Genomic DNA, 20,799 nt, shown 5'->3' with positions numbered 1-20,799 from the left:
AATGACAATCTCTGGAATTTTAAATCATGTCCTTTCTGACTATTTTTTGATGCAGATATTTGACATATACTTAGATAATAATTAGACAGAAAATTAAATATTAATATACTTATATGCTTATACTATATGTGTGTCATGTTTTGCTATTATGAATAAAGCTACTAACAAGATGAAAAACTCTTTAAGAACGACAGATCACAAGATTATAGAATTAGAGATGCAAGGGATCTTAAAGTTGTTAGAGTAGAATGCCCTCATTTTATAGATAAGGAAACTGAACCCCAGTGGAGTGAAATGATCTGCCCAAGGTCACACAGGTCATAAGCACCAGAGGCCAGGATCTGAATGCCAGCCCCCTAATTCCAGGGTCAATGCTCTTTCAACTGAACTTTTTGTCACTTCCAGAATTTAGGCCTACCATCAAACCCAATAGAGACTGTCATAACTATTTCAAAATTATCCTTTGAGTTTCAATGAGAAATAATACTCTGAAATATAATAAACATTCTAAACTTTAGAAGTGACAGCAATCACAAGAATAACTCACATGTAGACACTGTTTACAGTTTAAATGTGATTTCTTCATGACCATTCCCATGAGGTAGGTAGTGAAAATATTATTATCTGCATTTTTGACAAGTGAGATTCAGAGAAGTTAGGTGAATGGCCAGGTCACATGGCTAAATCTTCTAACCAAGTCCAGTATACTTTTCATTCATTCATTCGTTCATTCATTCATTCATTCAGCAAACTTTCATTAAGCCCCTACTATGTGCAAAGAATCTTTTCAATATAATATCCATGATTCTATTATCTTCCTAAGAGGTAATATTGTATAGTGATTAGACAGCCAGCCTTGGAGTCAGGAAGGCTCATGTTCAAGTCTTACCTCTGACCCATAGCAAATTACTTAACATTGCAGAACTCTTAACAGTTGCTGATCGACACTGGTAGAGGGAGTTCCACAGAATCATCAAACTGAAAAGTTTGAAACCACAACACAAAAATCCCTATAATAAAATAACTGACAGGTGGTCCTCCAGTCAGGGCTTAAAGACTTCCAGTGAATGCCCAAAGGGTATAAAACTGTGCATACCCTTTGACCTAGTAGTAATGCCACTACTAGGATTGTATCCCAAAGAGATGATAGAAAAGGGAAAAGGACCCACATGTACAAAAATGTTTATAGCTGCTCTTTTTGTGGTGGCAAAGAATTGGAAATCAAGGGAATGCCCATCAATTGGGGAATGGCTGAACAAGTTGTGGTATATGAATGTAATGGAATACTATTGTGCTATAAGAAATGATGAGCAGGCTGATTTCAGAGAAACCTGGAAAGACTTAAACGGACTGATGCTGAGTGAAGTGAGCAGAACCAAGAGAACATTGTACACAGTATCATCAACATTGTGTGATGATCAACTGTGATAGACTTGGCTCTTCTCAGCAGTGCAATGATCCAAGACAATTCCAAAGAACTTATGATAGAAAATGTTCTCCACATCCAAAGAAAAGAAATGTGGATTATGAATGCAATTGAGCCATATTATTTCTACCTTTAGCCTGCTTTTTTTTCTTTTTTGAGGTTTTTCCGTTGTGTTCTGATTCTTCTTTCACAATATGACTAATGCAGAAATGTGTTTAATGTGATTGTGCATATATAAATAATATCGGATCGCTTTCTGTCTTCGGGTGGGGGGAGGGAAGGGAGAGAGGGGAAAAATTTGGAACCAGAAATCTAAAAAAAATGTTGAAAACTATCTCTACGTGTAACTGGAAAGTAATAAAATACTTTTTATGATTAAAAAGAAGACTTCCAGTGAGGGAATTCACTAGTTCTGAAGGTAGCCCATTAAACTTTTGGATAGCTCTCATGGTGAAAATGGTTTGGGGGCTGTTTGGTTTGGGGTCCCCCTGCCCCTGGCAAAATCAAGCCTAAATTTACTTCTTTGAACTTTACACTTATTGCTCCTGGTTCTGTCATTTTGGAACAAACAAATCAAAGCCTTCATTCACATGACATGATTCCAATACTTGAAGCCAGCTATGATGGTCATACTGAGATTTCTCTTCTCCACACTGACCACACCCAATTCCTTCAACCCAAACTCATATGTTATGAACTCAAATCCTTTCACCATTGAGGTTCTCTGCTTCAGGATATACTGCAGATTATCAACGTCCTCAAACTTTGGTGACCAGAACTAAACACAATATTGGGATTGCCACCACCTTCTTCCTGGAAACTATGTCCCTCATAATGCAGACCAAGATGGCATTAGCTACTTTGGATGCCACATGGCACTGTTGACTCCTATTGGGCTCATAGCCCACTAAAATCCCTGAGAATGAATGCAACATATTTTTGGTATCAACAAATCACCACATATTTATTAAGTTCCTACTATGTGCTGGGTGTTTAAGGATACAGGTACAAAAAATGATACAATCCCTACTTGCAAAGGGCTTATACTTCAAATACAAGACTACATTTATCCTTATGGAATTTCATTGTCTTAGAAAAATTCAGGCTAATGAATGTTCTACATCTTGTCATAGTTATGTTGGAGCCTAACAGCTAAACACTAGGTTAGTTTTCTCTCCCTGCTCTGTGTCATCTGCAAAGTTGAGCATAGCATCTAGGCCTTTTTTAAGTCATTGAAAAAAAATGTTAAAATAACACAGAGCCAATCACAAACCCCTAGGGTACTGCACTGGCTACCTCCAACCATGCTGCCACTGAATGATGGATGAATAACTTTTGAGTCTGGCCATCCACATAGCTGGGTATCCAATCATTATCTCTATCTTCTCCACAATAAAATTATGACGTATGTTATCAAAAGATTGATAAAATCTAGGTAAACTATATTCACCACATACCCCTTCTTACTCTGGTATGCCCTGATCTGCTCAACTGGTTCTTTGTGAAACCTACTTCCCTAACTAGATATTAATCATCTATTTCTGGTTTTTTGTTTGTTTGTTTGTTTTGTGAGGCAATTGGGGTTAAATGACTTGCCCAGGGTCCCACAGCTAGTAAGTATTAAGTGTCTGATGCCGGATTTGAACTCAGGTCCTCCTGAATCCAGGGCCAGTGCTCTATTCACTGCACCACCTAGCTGCCCCTAATCATCTATTTCTTTAAGGAACTTTCCCAGGAATTGAAGTCAAGCTCACAGGCCAATAGTTTGCAGATTGTGTTCGTTTTTCTTTTTTGAAAATCATGAAATTAAGACAATATTTGCCTATTTCCAATCTTGTGGTATCTTTTCAATTTTTTTCAGAAGTTTCCTGTATCAGGGAAATCATAGGTTTGTCCCCCTTACCTTGAAAAAAATGTTTTATTCTTGACTAGGAAAGAAAACATATTTTCCCATAATCGTCACAAGTATAACATACTTACAAGTTTTAATCCTTCATATATATATGTCTCTCCGGCTGGCTTGACAGCTTTTAAATTTTTTAAGCCTTCAGTGATTTTTGCACTGTAAAAATAATTTGAAAATAACATAAATTAAAGAATTTTATAAATGAAACTATATAATACATTTTTCAAAAGAAATCTAATTTGTTTATTTCTCTATAGTGCTTATGAATATTCATATCGTACATTCTACATATTCAACTTATTGTTAGCATTTGCAAACACCTACAAAATGTACTAGTTGCTGAACTGTACAGATATTTAATAATAACAATTATTATAATAACAATAACATGTATATAGCATCTTAAGAAGCAGCCATGTGGACTGCAGGCAAGTAAATTAATCTTCTGAACTCTAGTTTGCTATCTATTATAATAGCTATAGAAGCAATTATGGTTCTATGCCTATCCGACATGGAGCACTAAAGTCTCGACAGAAAAAGTAACCATAGTGCAATTGAAAGAGAATAGGGGCCGGGGCAGCTAGGTGGCGCAGGGGATAGAGCACCAGCCCTGGAATCAGGAGTACCTGAGTTCAAATCCAGTCTCAGACACTTTACAGGTACTAGCTGTGTGACCCTGGGCAAGTCACTTAACCCTAATTGCCTCACTAAAAAAACAAACAAACAGCAAATGGCAAAATATGAGACCAAAAAGAATAAAAATTAAAAAAAAGTTTAACATTTTAGGGGCAGCTAGGTGGCACAGTGGATAGAGCACCGGCCCTGGAGTCAGGAGTACCTGAGTTCAAATCTGGCCTTAGACACTTAACACTTACTAGCTGTGTGACCCTGGGCAAGTCACTTAACCCCAATTGCCTCACTAAAAAAAAAAAAAAAAAAAAAAAAAAAAGAGAATAGGGGAGAAGCTAGGTGGTGCAGTAGATAGAGCACCAGCTCTGGAGTCAGGAGGACCTGAGTTCAAATCCGACTCAGACACTTAACATTTACTAGCTGTGTGACCCTGGGCAAGTCACTTAACCCCAATTGCCTCACTAAAAAACAAAAACAAAAACAAAACGAAAGACAATAGGCCTTCGAGTCAAGAAGAACTGGGTCCAAGTTCTGGATCTGATACATAATAGTTGTGTCACCAAAGGGCAAGAGTTCTTAATTGGGAATCTGTTTTAGTATTTTGAAAACTATATTTCAACATAATTGGCTTCTTATGAAAATTTCATCATTTATTTAGGAATTTTAAACACTTTTTCTGATAAGGGATTCTTAAGTTCCACCAGAAAACCATGACCCAAACAAGGCTAAGGACTCAAGCCCTAGATAAATCACTTAAGCTACTCTCTAAATTCTAGATCTGGTTCCATATGGATATTTAGCTTAGAAGAAGAAGGAAGAATCTGCCTTCCAGATCTACAGATAAAGGAAGAGCTCATGATGAAACATAACCAAAGGATTAAAAAACATCACAGATGATAAAATGGAGAGTTTTGATTACATAAAATTATGGGGTTTTTTCCAAATAAAATCAGTGTAGTTAAACTTGGAAAGAAAACAAGTTATTGAGAGAGAGAAAAAAAATTGTAGCAAATTTTTCTGATAAAGGTCTCAAGTCCAGGATAACTAACTTTTTAAATTGTTTAAGGATAAGAACTATCCCCTGACTGAGAAATAGTCAAAGGATATGAAGAGGCAGTTTTCAAAGGAAGAAATGCAAGCTATCAATACCATATGGAGAAAAAACAGACTGAAAAGTACAGTCCTCCCTTCTCACCCTCTCAATGCCCAAGAGATACAGAAGGTGATTCCAAAGTTTACTCTGTTCTGTAAAGTTACCTTCCTAATTTATTTTCAATCTCTGTCTTTCTGTCTCTATCTCTGTTTCTGTCTGTCTCTGTCTGTGTGTGTGTGTCTCTAGCTCTGACTCTCTGCGTGAACACACACACATCCAATCAATCTACCTACTGTTGTTGTTATTTGCTACCTTTATTTGGCAAATAGAAGAGCTGTAGAAAAGAAAAACAATGTTTGGTATTGGCATAGAGAAATATAGAAAAACCCACACACTTAAGACAGTTCTAGCACCCAAAAGTACCAGGCCTTTCTCCTGGCTGGGAGCTGAGTTAAATTGAGGAAGAATCTTATAATTTTCATTAGTAATTTTTTATAAATTTCCCCAAAGACAGAGATAAACTAGATACAGAGATTTTTTTCTTCTTTTGTCTTAAACTAAAGAGGTGTCTTTTTTGTTGTTTAGGACAAATTGGGGCTATCTAGATCAGGGTTTCTTAAACTTTTCCCACTCCAGACCCTTTTTCCTCCAAGAAATTTTTACTGGGCATATAGGTATATAAAATATGTAACCTTTTACTGTTGCCAAATTTTTCACAACTCCCACATTCAGTTACATGACCCCATATGGGGTTGCAACCAAGAGTTTAAGAAACTAGGGTGGTCGGCCAAGTGGGAGCACTCTGCTTTGACTCCTTTGAGCTACTCTACTACTGTGCTGAATATCTAGGGCACTGTTTGTGGTACATCCCTTTCTTCCTCATCTTTTCATGAACTTCAGTGGCTGTTTCACCCCTGCAAAGAAGGAGAACAGGATGCCTCAGTCAGCTCTTCTCCTGCTGGGGGCAGCCTGTACTGTTGGTATCTGGTCACTGAAGGGCAGATCTTCATGCTCTTCATCTTCACCTATTTCACCATGATGGCATTTGTGATGGGCCAGAAATGGAAGCGCCTCTACCTAGGCTCTTCCTCTTCCACACCTTCTTCTTCATGCTCCTGTTCATGGCCCTGTGGGTGCTGTGGCCATGGAACGATCACACCCTCGGGAAGAAATACCCTGGGGTATTTCACATTCCAGAACCGTGGGCCTTCTGCACCCTCCATATCAGCAGGTCCCCCTGAGTTCCTCAGTGCCTGTGGTTGAGAGGGTTTTCTTGGGAAAAATTTTGTGTGAGCCTCTGTTGGGAAGAAGCCACCCCCTTCCCAACCTCCCCCCAACAAAGCAAAACATGCTTCCCTCTGCCCTTCTTGTCCCCACCCCCACCCCAACTCAGTGGGCTTGTGGGGTTTGTGGGTGTGTATTGTTAGGTATCCACATTTTGTTTTGGTCTTTTCAGGCCTGGAGTTAGTTTTAGGAAACACAACATCACAGTCTGAGAATGGGCCTTGTGCAACAATCTGCCTTGTACAAAAAGCCTTCCCAGGCAAAACCAAAAAAAGAAGGTGGGGTATAGACAAGTGGCCTCCACTAAATTTTCTTCATTTGAGTAGAGCTACAGGCAGAGACTAGAAAGTAGGAATCCCCCAGTGGGACGAGCAAAGGGGTGACTAATCCTGTCCCGCAATGTCCACTTTCAAGAGGTGGGGCCCAGAAAAAATGAGTACTTTTTTTCCCCCAAAGAGTCATTTACTTTCTAGCTCAAGATCTATAGAGAGGTATATTTTGCTAACCATGCAAGTTATCATTAATAGAAGAGCTACCTAAGAAGATGAAATTAGGACATGACCAACAACACAAAGAAGAAATATACGCTGCTTCCAACATAATTTTGAAGGCCCAAAAAGATCAATTTTCAAGATATCTTTAAGGGGGAAAATGGAAAAAGAAATTATAAGCAATATTATTACCCCAAAAAGTCTAATCCAAAAGACATCAACAACCATTGACTCATATGCCTATTCTTCCTCTAATGCTTCAAGAAGTTTATGAGTTGGGGCAGCTAGGTGGCGCAGTGGATAGAGTACCGGCCCTGGAGTCAGGAGGACCTGAGTTCAAATCCAGCCTCAGACACTTAACACTTACTAGCTCTGTAACCCTGGGCAAGTCACTTAACCCCAATTGCCTCACTAAAAAAAAAATAATAATAATAAAAAGAAGTTTAGGAGCTCATCAGTGGTGTGTGTGTGTGTGTGTGTGTGTGTGAGACAACCAATCCAAACTTCAGCTTATGACACTTTTGTCCATGTCCTTCCATAAATCTTCCATAGGAAGTGCACACAATATGTTGATGTCCTTCCTCTAAGTCTATTAAAATTACTGGGGGCGGCAGGGGGGGGGTGCCAGTGTAGCAAAGGAAGGCCTCCATCAAGTAGGTAAGATGCTCTTAGGAGAATTTGTGAGTGAGAATGAGCAAAAGTCAGGTATAAGAAGGGACTCCAATCTGGACCAGTGGAGAGAATATCAAAGACAAAATCTTAGACCCACTAAAGCACTCCCACTTAACATACTAGTTACTGAAATATACATAATAAAAGTAAGCACAGTCCCAGGTAGCACTGCAGGGTGCAACAATACATATATATCAAATCTACCTTGTTTTTCAGGTGGGTTGGTTTTTTTTTTTTTTGGCTCTCCAATGTTTTAAATTTAATGGGAATTATAATATTCTAGTGAAGAAACAATTCCTTGAACTCTAAAACTGGATAGACAATTGTTGAAATAACATTTCATGATAATCTATTTATACAAGATAACATACAACTTACTAGAAAGAAATTTATAGATAGATACATCTGTATTTTAAATATGTATGTATGGATATATCTCTATATCATTACAGATGTATAAATACGATATATAGATTCACTTATAATGACATCAGTAGAGATACATCTATATTTTAATTATATAGTATATCTTTCTATATTTATACATGTATGTGTGTGTATATATGTGTATATATGTATATATTATATATATATATATACACACACACACACACACATCTGATACTTATCTAAAGATACAGCAATTTGCTGTTCAGTTGTTTTTAATTATGTCCAAGTCTTTGTGATACCACTTGGGGTTTTCTTTCAAGAGATATTAGAGTGGTTTGCCATTTCCTTCTCCAGCTCATTTTACAGATGAGCAAACTGAGGCAAACAGGATTAAATGACTTGCCCAGGTTTATACAACTAGTGAATGTTTGAAGACAGTTTTGAACTCTGAAAGAGTCTTCTGAAATCCAACCCTTCCATTCTATTGCTATCCTTCCTATAGGCATATCTACATAGGTATATATATACAGATAACAGATAGATGGATGGATGGATGGATGGATGGATGGATGGATGGATGGATGGATGGATGGATGGATGGATGGATGGGCAGATAGATGGATGGGTGGGAAGAGAGAGAGAGATGAAGATATTTACCATTTCCCTCGCCTGCTCATTTTACACATGAGGAAACTTAGGCAAACTAGGTTAAGTGACTTGCCCAGGGTCACACAACAACTAAGTGTCTGATAACAGATTCTAACTCAGGAAGGTAAGTCTTCCCAACTGTGTCATCTAGCTGCCCTAATACTAGTTGTCCTCATACTAGTGCTAAATTGTTAAAATGGAGATTTCAGAGGACCACATACTCCAAAACCTAAAACAGCAGCCAAGAATGTTAACAGAATCCTGAACTGCCTTAAGAGGCACAGAGTCCAATTATTTTGCTCTGCTCAGACATTTGGCATTCTGTATTCATTTCTGACCATCTCTTAGCAATTAGAATAACAAAATCTCAGATTCAAATCTCAATCCAAACCATAGCAGATCAAGACTATCCCCATACAAATACCCATCCATTCTTTACTTGAAGGGAGTGGGAACCCACTACTTCCCAACAAGGTTCATCTTTATTTTTTTTCAAATAGCTCATTTAGGGAGTTTTTAAACTAGAGCCTAAATGTTTAGCCATTAAGTCTTTGCAACTTCAGCCTGGTGTTCCTGATTTTGCTTCCTTAAGACAAAGCCTGAGTTCAAATCTGTCTTCACACATTTACTAGCTGTGAGATCCTGAGAAAGTCACTTCACCCTGTTTGCCTCAGTTTCCTCACCTGTAAAATGAGCTGGAGAAGGAAATGGAAAACCACTTCAGCATCTTTGCCAAGAAAACTCCAAAATGGGTCATGAAGAATTGAAAAGGACTGAACAACAACAAAAAACCTTAAGTGGGCAGTTAGGTGGAACAGTAGATAGAACACTGGCCTTAGAGTTGGGAGGATCTGAGTTGAAATCTTACCTCAGACTCTTACTAGCCCTGTGACCCTAGGCATGTCACTTAATCCCAATTGCTTTAAACATCTGGGACGATCTCCAGTCATCTTGATATGTCTCTGTCTCTCTGTGTCTGTCTTTATGTGCCTGTTTCTGTGTCTATCTCTTTCCCTCTCCCTCTCCATCTGATCATCAACCTCTCATCAACCCAGATGGCTCTGGAGGAGAGAATGAGGTTGGTGACCTTGCACAGCCTTCCTTCACTTGAATCCAATTCACTGAAAATTATGACATCACCCCAATGTCATGGTCCTCCTGGGACCAAGCTGAGTAAATACATTCCCCCTTCCATGGTTCGGTATTTAAGATAATTGAAGACAGTTTTCATCTCCTCCCTAAGTCTTCCCTTCTCCTTGCTAGACATTCCTAATGATTTTAATGGATTCTTACGTGGCATAAACTTGAAGCACTCCACCCTCCTGGTTGCCTTCTACCTAACAGCCTCAAACTTATCAAAGTCCCTTCCTACATGGTAGAGATGTGATCTGAGCAGAGCAAAATAAAATTCAACATTTATTAAGTACCTACTATTGACAAGACCCTGGAGATTCAAGGGCAAAACTAAAATGTTCCTAGCCCTGAAGGAGCCACCATTCTACTGGAAAACCTTTCAGACATACAAGGGAATTCTCCATGTACACAACTATGACTTCCTTTCCACTTTCTCTTACCATAGCTTATCCACCAGCCTTTGTCCCTAGCTTCACATACACAGTATCATAGGGTTTGGAGCTAAATTTAAGAGATCACCTTCCCCAACAACCTCTTCATTTTACATAAAAGGAAATGGAAATGTGGTCAACTTAAGTGAGTCATCCCAAGTGACACAGATGGTAAGTAGCAGATTCCTATTAAGGTGGACCTAAAACTTTACTCTCTGCATTAAGCCTAACTCATTGTCAAGGTTCTATATAACCTCAGCCTCTGTCTATTCATCTTGTACTTCAGGATATCATTTTGCCATTATTGATATTCCACTCTAAAACAAATTTGGTTTTTGCTGCTGTTGTCTTCCTGTCCTCATATTAAGTTCTTAATGTGAGAGCCCATGTTTTATTTCTTCCACCTACCCACCAAAATCTATTATAATGTGACCTGATAGTCCTGGACAAATACTTGTTAATTAAATAGTCCGATCCACAAAAGAAGAAATGCATTATTCCACAGAGGAGGGAGTCAATTACATACAGTAGGATTTTGTTTTATCTAAATATTTATGTTCAGCATCTACAGAAACAACTTGAAACTGACTAAGTCTGAATGCAGATTATAAACCAAATATTTGGTGCTTGCCAGAAATGAGTGGCAGCGTGTCCTCAAGCACTAATGTTTTGCTGCCAAAAGAGGGGGAAAAAAGACAACTGAAATTCAAGTTTACATAAACGGATTTCACAATGTAAAAATAACCTTCTTTAGTCAGTTCACCAAGACATCTCATGACCAGGCATTATGAGTACCTAAAGTGTGTTTCAATCACTAATTCTAGGGAAGCTTCACAAAAATGTAATTCAAAGCCAAATGGAATATCATCTTGAAGGTAATTCTACTAAGCAGGAAGTTTTTGTTTTTAATTCTTGGTACAGTCAGAAGTTCATATTACAACAACTACTGAAGGGTTCTTTTGTGTTTTCATCATCATTACATCCTTTTTTGAATGAAGGTCATAACATCCTGTTCAACGAAAATGAAATATTGTAGATTTATGGACTAAGAGAAGAGCTGGATGGGTCTCCCACTACTCATTCTTTAGAAGCTTCTCTGCAAAGTCAAGTAGTAAAATTCCTGCATCCTGCTTCACTGTTCAGAGAAATGCTGACATGTAAGATTCTGCATCTGTGGCTACTTTTGCAACCATGGAAGCAAAACAAGTCACGCCTGTCACCAGTTGTAAGAGTTTATAAATTTTACATTCCATCTAGGGAAAGGCAGTTAGTCAACAAATACAGTAGGGCCTCTCCCCAATTCAAGCAGTGATGTTACCTGTATGTGTGGTGACAGTGGGTGGGGGTGAGAGAGTGAGCAGGAAACAAAGGGAGGAGCAAAGAGAACAGAACTGTTGTAATAGAGTGTTGCGTAAATGTAGCTGTCAGTGTAGCTGACTTTTGAAGGAAACAAGGGTTTCTAAGAGCTAGAGGTGAGCTGGAAGTGCATTCCAGCCAATGCAAAGACACAAAAATGGCAATGTAAAGTGCCCATATGCGAGGAAGAGCAATAAAGGTACTCTGCCTGAAATGCATGGGGTAAAATTTAAGTAATATGGAACAGGAGTGGAAAGGAAGGTGTGTGGGGGGGGGGGAGGGGTGCTTTCAATGCCAAAGAGAAGAGTTGATATTTTATTCTTAAGGTAATAATGAGCAACTGGAATTTATTGAGTAGGAAAGCAACCTAATCAGACCTAAACTTTCTGAAAATCAGTTTAGTAGTCACGGGGAAGACGGTTTGGTTTAGGGAAACCCTTGAAGAGTTAACTATGCCTTAGTCAGAGGTAATGTGAATCTGAACTACAATGGTGGCCATGTAAGCAGAAAAGAGATTGGCTGCAAGAAATAACAAGGTAGAAACAACAAGATCTGGCAACTGATTGGAGAAGAGGGATGAGTAAGAGTGAAAGGTCAATACTAAGATTTTATATCTGAGATACTTTTTATGACAGAAATAGGGGAAGTTCAGAAAAGATGTGGGTGGAGGGGGAGAGATATAACATTTTTAGTATTTTTATGGAAATAGTTTTGACCTCATTGACATCCTGATGGCATCTGGGGAACCTCTGGTTTGAGAACTGCTGGCCTAAATTGCTGGATTTAAAACAGAAAAATTACAAAAGAATCTCAAATCTATGAACTCCTTGCTTTCTGTTGCTCTTTAGTTGAATATTATGAGAAAAAATGGTGGGAAATGTAGCCTCCCTTAGCTGGCGAGAGCTGGTACAGGAGATGGGTGCAGGGAAGAAAAGAAGTGAGGACATTTGAGAGGTGCTAAGCAGAATTCATCATATCTTAAAATTATACTGAAATATTGCTAAACAAGGACTGCAGTACAGCAATAACCTCAAATTATTAAGAGGGTCTTTCCTACCACCACTAAATATGGACATTCAAATGGAAATATCTGAGAATAGAATTTGAAACACTATAAAATCACATAAATACCATTCCTTATGGCTCTTGGCCATGTTTAATATGATATTTTGAACACTTTTATAGCAGACAATGATATACAGATTGATGACAAGAGACAAAAGCCTGCCACAAGAATTTATAGTTTCTTAACTTTGCCTCATCTTTATTGATTTTCTTTTAGCAATACTGTGAAATGTCAAAGTGTTGCTTCTTGTAACTGCAAAAGTACTAGAGAAATAGAAGTTATGGAACTGAAATGATGAAATCTGATCTGTTTAATCAGTGTTGTTTTCCTTTGCACTCAGTTTCTTTACAAGTAGACGTTCTGAATCTGCAAGAACAAGGTCTTTAAATAAAACTATGCGGTAGTTTTCTCCTAACAAGTTATAAATATAATAAGGGCTTCGATGTCATATTTCTAAATTCCTTCCCATTTACACTGAGAATAAAATTTGTAGAGGGGCTTTACATAGGGCCTAGAATGCATATCAAGGGACAAATTAAATTTTCATCAAAGATAGGCTGGCAAACACCAGTTAGCACCTATAGCCCCAAGAAACGTGAAGGGCAACATGGTGGCAGAGTGCCAATGGGCAGAGCAAGAGCTTGTGCTATTTGGGCACCATGAAAACCAGCAGAAGTTCTTTGTCCACAGTAAGATAAATGCCCACTTTGTAAAAACTTTCAAAATAGATAAATTCAGGGATAGTTGATATGTATTAATAAATGAATCTTTAATTTGTACAAAGTCCCATTGCAGGGCTTATTTTATCCATTAATCTTCCTTGGAATGTTTTGAGAAAAAGTCAATTTATTAAAACTTTTAACAAGCAATTTTCAGGGAAATTTACACTGTCCAAATTGAAATGAACATGTCTGCCTTAGTTGAGCCTGCAGGTTGAGGAATGTACCTCTAAAACTACACAAATCTTCCACGTTATTTACCAAAATAAACTTCAAATGGGTTTATGACTTAGACTCCAAAACAGACAATGGAAGCAAATTAGAGAGTCACAGAAGAAATCACCTTTCAGATCTACAGATAGGAGAAGATTGTAACTATACTAGGGATACAAATAATCACGGATTATAAAATGAAGAATTTTGATTATAAAAGTATAAGAAATTTTTGCACAAATAAAACCAATGCCATTAAAATTAGAAAGTAAACAGGTAGGTGGGGAAAATATTCACAGTAAGTTTCTCTGATAAAGGTCTCATATACATGTATATCATGGGTATATACATACATACATACATATAGAAGTGATTCAAATTTGTAAGAAAAACACATTCCCCAAAAGGTAGAGTCAAAGAATATAAACAAACAGTTTTGAAAGGAAGATAGCTAAGATATCTACAACTATATGAAAAAAACATTACAAACATAATAATTAGAGAAATTAAAGCAACTCTGAGATTCTACCTCACATGTTTCAGATTAACAAAGATGACAAAGAAAAATAACAAGTGCTAGAGGGGTTGTTGGAAAACAGAAATACTATAGGACTGCTGACAGAGCTATGAATTGGTCCCTACATACGGGAGAACAATTTGTAACTATACCCAAAAAGCGATCCAGAGAAACTATTCCTTCTAGGCCTGTGCTTTTATAGCAGGTCTTTCTATAATAGCAAAAATCTAGAAAGTAAAGTATTCACCAATTATAAATGACTGAAGAAATTATGGTAAATGAATAGAATGGACTATTATCATAACATTAAAAAGACAGAATATACATTTTCAGAGAAGTAATGGAAAGACCACTATGAACTCGTAGACTGAAATGATCAGAACTAAGAGAATGTTTTATACAATAACACCAGTGAAATTAAAAAAAAAAAAGACAACTTTGAAAGACTTGGGAATTCTGATCAATATACTGACCAAACACAATACCAGAGATGAGAAAATGAAACATGTTACCCATATCCTGACAGTGAGGAACTCATAATAAAGAATGAGCCAGACTTTTTGGATATGGCCAATGTGGAAATTTGGTTTGATGATACACATTTGTTAAAAGGGATTTTTTTCTTTTTTTGTTATTCACTTAGGAAGAGGTGAGATGTGGGAGAGTGAGAAGTGTTGACTCAGAAAATAATGATAGTATAACATTTTTATAATAAAAATAAAGCTATACTAATTAGTTAATGAGTCATATACAAAAGTGTATTATAAACATGATTTGAATTTTTAAAATATAAACAATCCATTCTAGAATGCTTCAAATGGATCAGTGGGCATAGGAAACATAAGAAAGCAAAAAACTTATGCCTGTGATTTATGTGAAAGCCATACCTTTTAAATCTCATGCAGAATTATTCCTTGTAATTTTTTAAAATAGCAAATAAGCTCTCCTTAATTTATTATACATATAAAAAGACTACATTCAGCATAAACTGGGTTAAGAACAAGATAATGTTCACTGATTCACAACCTTTTTTCTGAAATGATTAAATAAATTCAAATAATTTAAAATGTATTGTCTATCTGGTTTAGATTAACAATGAATTATCCAAAATGACCTATGGCTTGCTTTCTACCAACACCCTTCTAGGTCTGATTTACTGGTTTATTAAGGCAAAATGAAGGAAAAGTATGACTAAGGATTATATGGGTTTATGTGTATATATGTGTGTGTTAGGGGGAAAGATATGGGAAAGAAAGAAGAACTAATGATATAACATCTCAAACAAAATTCCCAAACTACATATATAATTTTGAGATTAATTGTTATTATTTGAGCTTCTTTTCCTCTCTAGTAGCACAGATAATTGGCATGAATATACATTTTCTTAACTCCATTAAGAGGCTTAAATCATTATTTAGAAACATCAATAATCGTACTAAGATTGTTTCTTATTAAAAAGCTTTCTAGTGAAATGATAGTACACTAACCTGTCTCCCGTTAATGGCAATATAGTGGTCGCTTGGGAAGAAAACACTATGAAAGATAATCTCATCCGAGGGCTGAAAAATAAGAAAACAGATGGTTAGATACTTGAAAAAGAGGTAATAATATAGCATAGACATTCACAGTGTGTTTATATGTATATATACATACATATGATATTCAAGACAGCCTGTTTAAATGTGTAATGTATATGTATACCTTTAATGTTATGTATACATTTACATGGTTTACATATATGCATATGTATACATTTACAATTAAACAGGCTTCCTTAAATGATTTGGGTCTTATAAATGGACAATAAAAAGAAAACATGGCACCAGACTTGAAAACAGGAACATGTGGATTTAAGGCTTGCTTCTGATTTGTACTAGCTGTGTGTTAACCTCCAAGTGTCCCCAGGCAAATCTCTAAGAGTCTAGGGTCTAGAAAGTTGCTAAACTTTGTCAGTGGAGAAAAGTTTCCAGTGAGAATTCTCTCCACTCCCAACCCTACACCTTCCCCACTGCCCCCCGCCCAAGTAGACCTTTAAACTGTGTTACTATCATTATGTAAGTTATATGAGGCTTCATTTTATTTTTCTCTGTAATCAGTATTTCTCTATGACCCACAGACTTGCACTCGGACTACACTAGGAAAAATTCCAAGCCAAAATCGAATTCTTTTGCAGGGAATGCCTCCTTCTCTCAGTGCTTTTAACAATCATCTATCAGTTTCCCCTGATAGGTTACCAGTGATACTCAATCCTGAGCAGCAAACAAAGTGGACCAAACTGTTAAAATGTTAACAAGCATCCTCACAAAATCCTCCTGAATCATTCCCATTTAGGTGAACATTGAAGTCAAACATTTAAATACTAACAATGAAAAATACAAGAGAAAAGTGCAAAGCACATTTTAATTGCGCTATCCATTCTTCCTGATCCTAGTAATTAATGCTTCCCACAGGAAACAATTCTTGCCATCGTTTATATCTAGCCAACAGTAGGAATCACATTTCACAGAATGATTCTTACATCTGAGGTAGTCCAAGAAGCCATTACTGAAAATAGGAAGTTGTAAACTGATTCGATAACTCATCTCAATTATTCAGACATACTCTTTAGCAATCTTTTACCCTCTGGGCATAGCCTTCCCAACCCCTTTCTAGGATGCATCAGAAGGAAAGAGCTAAGGAAATGGGTGTTATATAAAGGACTCTGTGTTCAAGAAGACTGATTTCCAGACCAATTCAAATCATTAAAGGGAATCCTCTTACAAAGAGTATTCGATTCAACCCAACAAGCCTTTATTACATTTAAGGCACAGTGCTGGGCATTTGGAATACAATGACCTAAAATGTAGTCCCTTCAAAGAACTTTCATTTTATTGGGGGGTGGGGGGAGTGGAAGATACAACATAAGATCATAGATTCAAAACCAAAACAGACCTCAGAGATGATCTAGCCCAAACCCTCATTTGCAGACGAAGAAATTGAAGGTTTGGAGGAATATGGCCACATAAAAGTGTATATAATATCATTTGTCAAGAGGAGGATGCTAAAAAGTGGGGAGATCCAGAAAGCCCTTATGTAGCCTCAGATGTATGCTTTGAAGCAAACTGGTGATTAGACTCAAGGTGTCTGATTCCCATTTGATCCTTTGATCAGGTGCTTACTTTTCACTGCTCCTTAATAGGGATCAAAGCCTGGTGTGGTGGAAAGTACTAGATTCAGAGGCAGAAGACCTGGACTTTCATCCTCACAGACTGATGGAAAGGAAAATGTTCTTCTTTTATTTAAGAGCGCTAAATAAATGTTATTATTATTATTATTATATTATCATTATTATTAAATAGAATCAGGTCTGGTACAGTTGAAAGAATGTTGGATTTGTAGTTAGGTACCTGGGCTCAGATCCTGGTTCAGCTGTTTACTTGTCTGTATGACTAAGCCATTTATACTCTCAGGTACCCAATGTCCTCATCTGAAATGACAGATTAGGACTAGATCATCTTCTTGCTCACTTTTAAGTCGCTAGGTCCCTTCTAGGTCTAAATCTATGATCCCATGAACTCTCGCTTGTCCTTTCATATGAGTCAAGACCTATTTTTTAGATTTCTTTCTTGAAAGAAATTTCCATTTATTTCATTTTTCTCAAGCCCACCTTATTCTATTTCAGAAATTGATCAAAAAAAGAGTGTTAAGGTTGGCGTTCAGTAACTGAAGCTCGGATGACTTTTCATGGACAAGCAACAAGCATACATTGTTTTATAGGGACAGGCTGATCTGCTGCCAATAACTGAAAGCATAGATTTCGTAGGCTTCTACAGATTGTTTGAAGTTAGTTGCAAAATGACTTTCAAAATGTTTTGATCATCCAAGCCTGCTTTAGAGAAAACATTTGGACTAACAAGACTGAAGGAAGTAATATTTAATGATACAGCTCCTCTTCATGTCCTTTCCATCAGATAGTTAAACTTCCAGTTGCCTACTACTTTTCCCTTAGTGTAGCAGGGGTGTGGGAGGGGGGGAGGGAGGGGGAATAACCTAGCCAACTCAGATCTGTTTTGTTGGTTACTTTTAAAGAGGGAATGCCACCAGGGAATTACCCTCTTTAAAGATAACTGTATTTTAACTAAAGAATAAGCTGGATTTAATAGTAATGCTTTTTATAGAAGTCATTCCTTACAAGTTAAATTTACTGGCATATATAGAAGAGTTAAATTTTAAGAGTTAACCACACCCACACATTATGTAAACATAAATCTTTTCTTTCAACAGACACACAAAAAGGGCCTTTTTTGGTATTTGTTTAGCAACATGTTTCAACACTTTTTCTTTCAACTTAGAAACTCTAATATCTAAAAAAACTGGATAAATAAAATTTATTAAATGATAAAATTCTTTACAACACGTAAATTAAATGCAAAACAACGTAGAAATATGAAAGGAAAAGTCATTCAAAATAGCACTGAGATACTGCAACAAAAGTCTTAGGTTAAGTTTCTGGTTCCCAGGGGAAAACCCTGGACAACCAAAGATCTGGCATATCTTAATAAAAGTATTGATAAGCTGATTTCCTTTTTCTCCCTCTATCTTGTTAGTGAATGTGAGGCAAAGTGATAGGTGGATCCAGTTCAGATATGTCTTAAGGATCTTGGAAACAAAAATAAATGAATATTCTGAAAGAGGGTTGTGACTGGTTCCTTTAGTTAAAAGTTTTCCTTCGTGTATACTTTTAACTATTTCTTACTAGCAACTTTCTATTTCTATTTTCTGTGAAGAGAGAGAAATTGAAATACCTCACAAATCTTTCGGTAAGCTGTTTAACAAAATCGTAGATCTCAATCCAGTTTTGTGCAACGCTTCCAGATCTGAAAATACACGAATTGAACCAGTTAGATAGACTGTGCCCCGTGAAGGAATCAAATCATAGGTTTGTCATGTTGACATTTCAAACTTGTTAACCTTTCAAAATCACATCAGTTCGATTTGGGAGGGTCTTTTTCCTTCAATGCTTGGCGGGGGATTAGATAAGTGGGGAGAAAACTTGCTAGTTCCTCTTCCCAGGAGAAAGACCAGCCCACTTACTGTGTTGACCCCGGTCACGTTTATCTTTATCTACCCATCGATCCTTTTGCTTTTCTCACTAGGAGACACGCAGCACTTTGGGTCTGAACTTCGATCTATCTCTGGGGAAGATTCAGTGCTAAGAATTTACAAACTGATCAACTTTGAGAAATTATAAATGCTGGAAGGGAGGCAGCGGAGACTCCCCACCCCACCCCCACCTAGACTCCCCGCTCGCAGGCAAAGGCTGCCCCACAGGTCAGCCAAAGAGCACCCCTCACTTTCCCAAAGGTCTCCGGGTCAGAAAGTTAGCCCCAGGATAAGGAGGCCAAGTACTGCTCCCGGCCCCGCCCTCCATTGACCCAGAGGGCACTTAGGAGAACCCGAGACAGTTAGCAGAGCATCCGAGAAAATGCAACAGCCCATTTGCTCACAGCACTTCCACTTGACCTCGCGCAAGCCCCCCAGCCCTCTCCCCGCACCTCCCACCCGCGCCAGAACCGCAGCGGCGCTGGCTCTGGAGATGGCATTGGCCTTGGCACTGACTTGTCGAGCACGAAGTAGAGGTCAAAGGCTCCGTGGCAGGAGGGCTCCTCCTCGGCTTGGGCTCGGGCCGGCCCGGCGGTCAGCGGCACCCCCGGGACCCCGCAGCAGCCAGAGCCAGAGCCAGAGCCAAAGGGAGCGTGGGGCGGCCACGGGCCCCCATCCCGGCCAGCCTGGGACGCCCCCGTCGCCGCCGCCACCGCTCAGCTCGGCCTCCGCGGCTCAGCTGGACTCAGCGCAGCGCAGCAGCTTAGCTTAGGACAGCCCAGCCCAGCCCAGCCGAGCCCCGGCTCCTCCTCGGGCCCGGGAGGAGCTCTGCCGCAGGACAAAGGGAGCCGGGGCCGCCCCTGGCCCAGTCCCCGCCCTCGTCCCAACTCCGGCCGGGCGGGCGGGGAGAAGCCCCCGCCCTCGCCCCCGGAGGAGCTCTGCCAACCGCGAGGGAGGGGCGGGCCCGGCCCGGCCTCCGGGCCCGGCCCGGGCTCCGGCCCGGGATGCAGCTGCGCCCGGTCCTAGTTCGGTTCTCGCAGCTGGGGCCGAGGCCACTGCCCTGCTCCGCCCGCGCACCCCGCGCCTCCCCAACTTTCCCCGACCGTTGCGCTGCTCTCCGCTGCGGCCCCGCCCCGCCCCGGGGGCCCCTCGGTGGGAGGAGGCTGCTCCCCAAGGACAGCTGTCCGGCTTCAGGAGGGGGGACCGCTCATCGCTCCCTCCAGCCCCCGTCCCCGCCCCCCAAAGGCACTCGGCTAGCATGAGTGCACCGCGATGGGAGTTTTGAGGGGGTGCCACAGAGCCCCGGAACTAAACTCGGTGAGGGCGGGCTGGGGCTCAGCGCAAGAAAGCGGCCAGACGAGGGCGAGGGGAGAGAAAGAGCGCTAGGGGCCGTTAAGTGCGATATAAAAGAAGAGCTCAGGGGCCGCTGGTATTCATGCAGATGAGAAACTGAAGCCGGGAGGTGCACTGCATTGTCCAAGTTTACCCGGGGGAACTTCAGAAGAAACTGTTAACTTTGCATAGAACCTGCCTCGAACACAAGGCTTCCAGTTTTGCTTCTGACAGATATGGTTTGATAACCCTGGGGAAGTCACTTGACCACTAGGGGCCCTAGACAAGTCTCTAAGTTGCAAAGAAGATGGAAACCTGCACTGGTAGAAGAAGTATCCCTTCTTAGGCCAGTGAAAACTATAATATCTAACACTCCTTTGATGTTCATTACAATTCCGACCCATTTGAC

At 39.2% G+C, this 20,799-nt stretch overlaps 1 protein-coding gene across 1 annotated transcript in view; it reads right to left on the bottom strand.

Annotated features, from left to right (window-relative positions):
* ANTXR2 (ANTXR cell adhesion molecule 2) overlaps positions 1 to 20,152 on the bottom strand; it is a 209,204-nt gene extending 189,052 nt beyond the window's left edge. The window contains exons 1-4 of the mRNA XM_043971262.1: positions 19,575 to 20,152; positions 18,761 to 18,832; positions 15,464 to 15,535; positions 3,407 to 3,488 (exon numbers count right to left, since the gene is read on the bottom strand). Coding sequence (XP_043827197.1) covers positions 3,407 to 3,488; positions 15,464 to 15,528 — 147 coding nt within the window. The 5' untranslated portion in view covers positions 15,529 to 15,535; positions 18,761 to 18,832; positions 19,575 to 20,152. The remainder of the gene's footprint in view (positions 1 to 3,406; positions 3,489 to 15,463; positions 15,536 to 18,760; positions 18,833 to 19,574) is intronic.
* Between the last annotated feature and the right edge of the window lie 647 nt (positions 20,153 to 20,799).

Source organism: Dromiciops gliroides, chromosome 6, assembly GCF_019393635.1.
Source record: "Dromiciops gliroides isolate mDroGli1 chromosome 6, mDroGli1.pri, whole genome shotgun sequence".
NCBI classification, from domain to species: domain Eukaryota; kingdom Metazoa; phylum Chordata; class Mammalia; order Microbiotheria; family Microbiotheriidae; genus Dromiciops; species Dromiciops gliroides.
The sequence above is the reverse complement of the archived record's forward strand: the minus strand, read 5'-3'. Positions and strand labels throughout refer to the sequence as shown.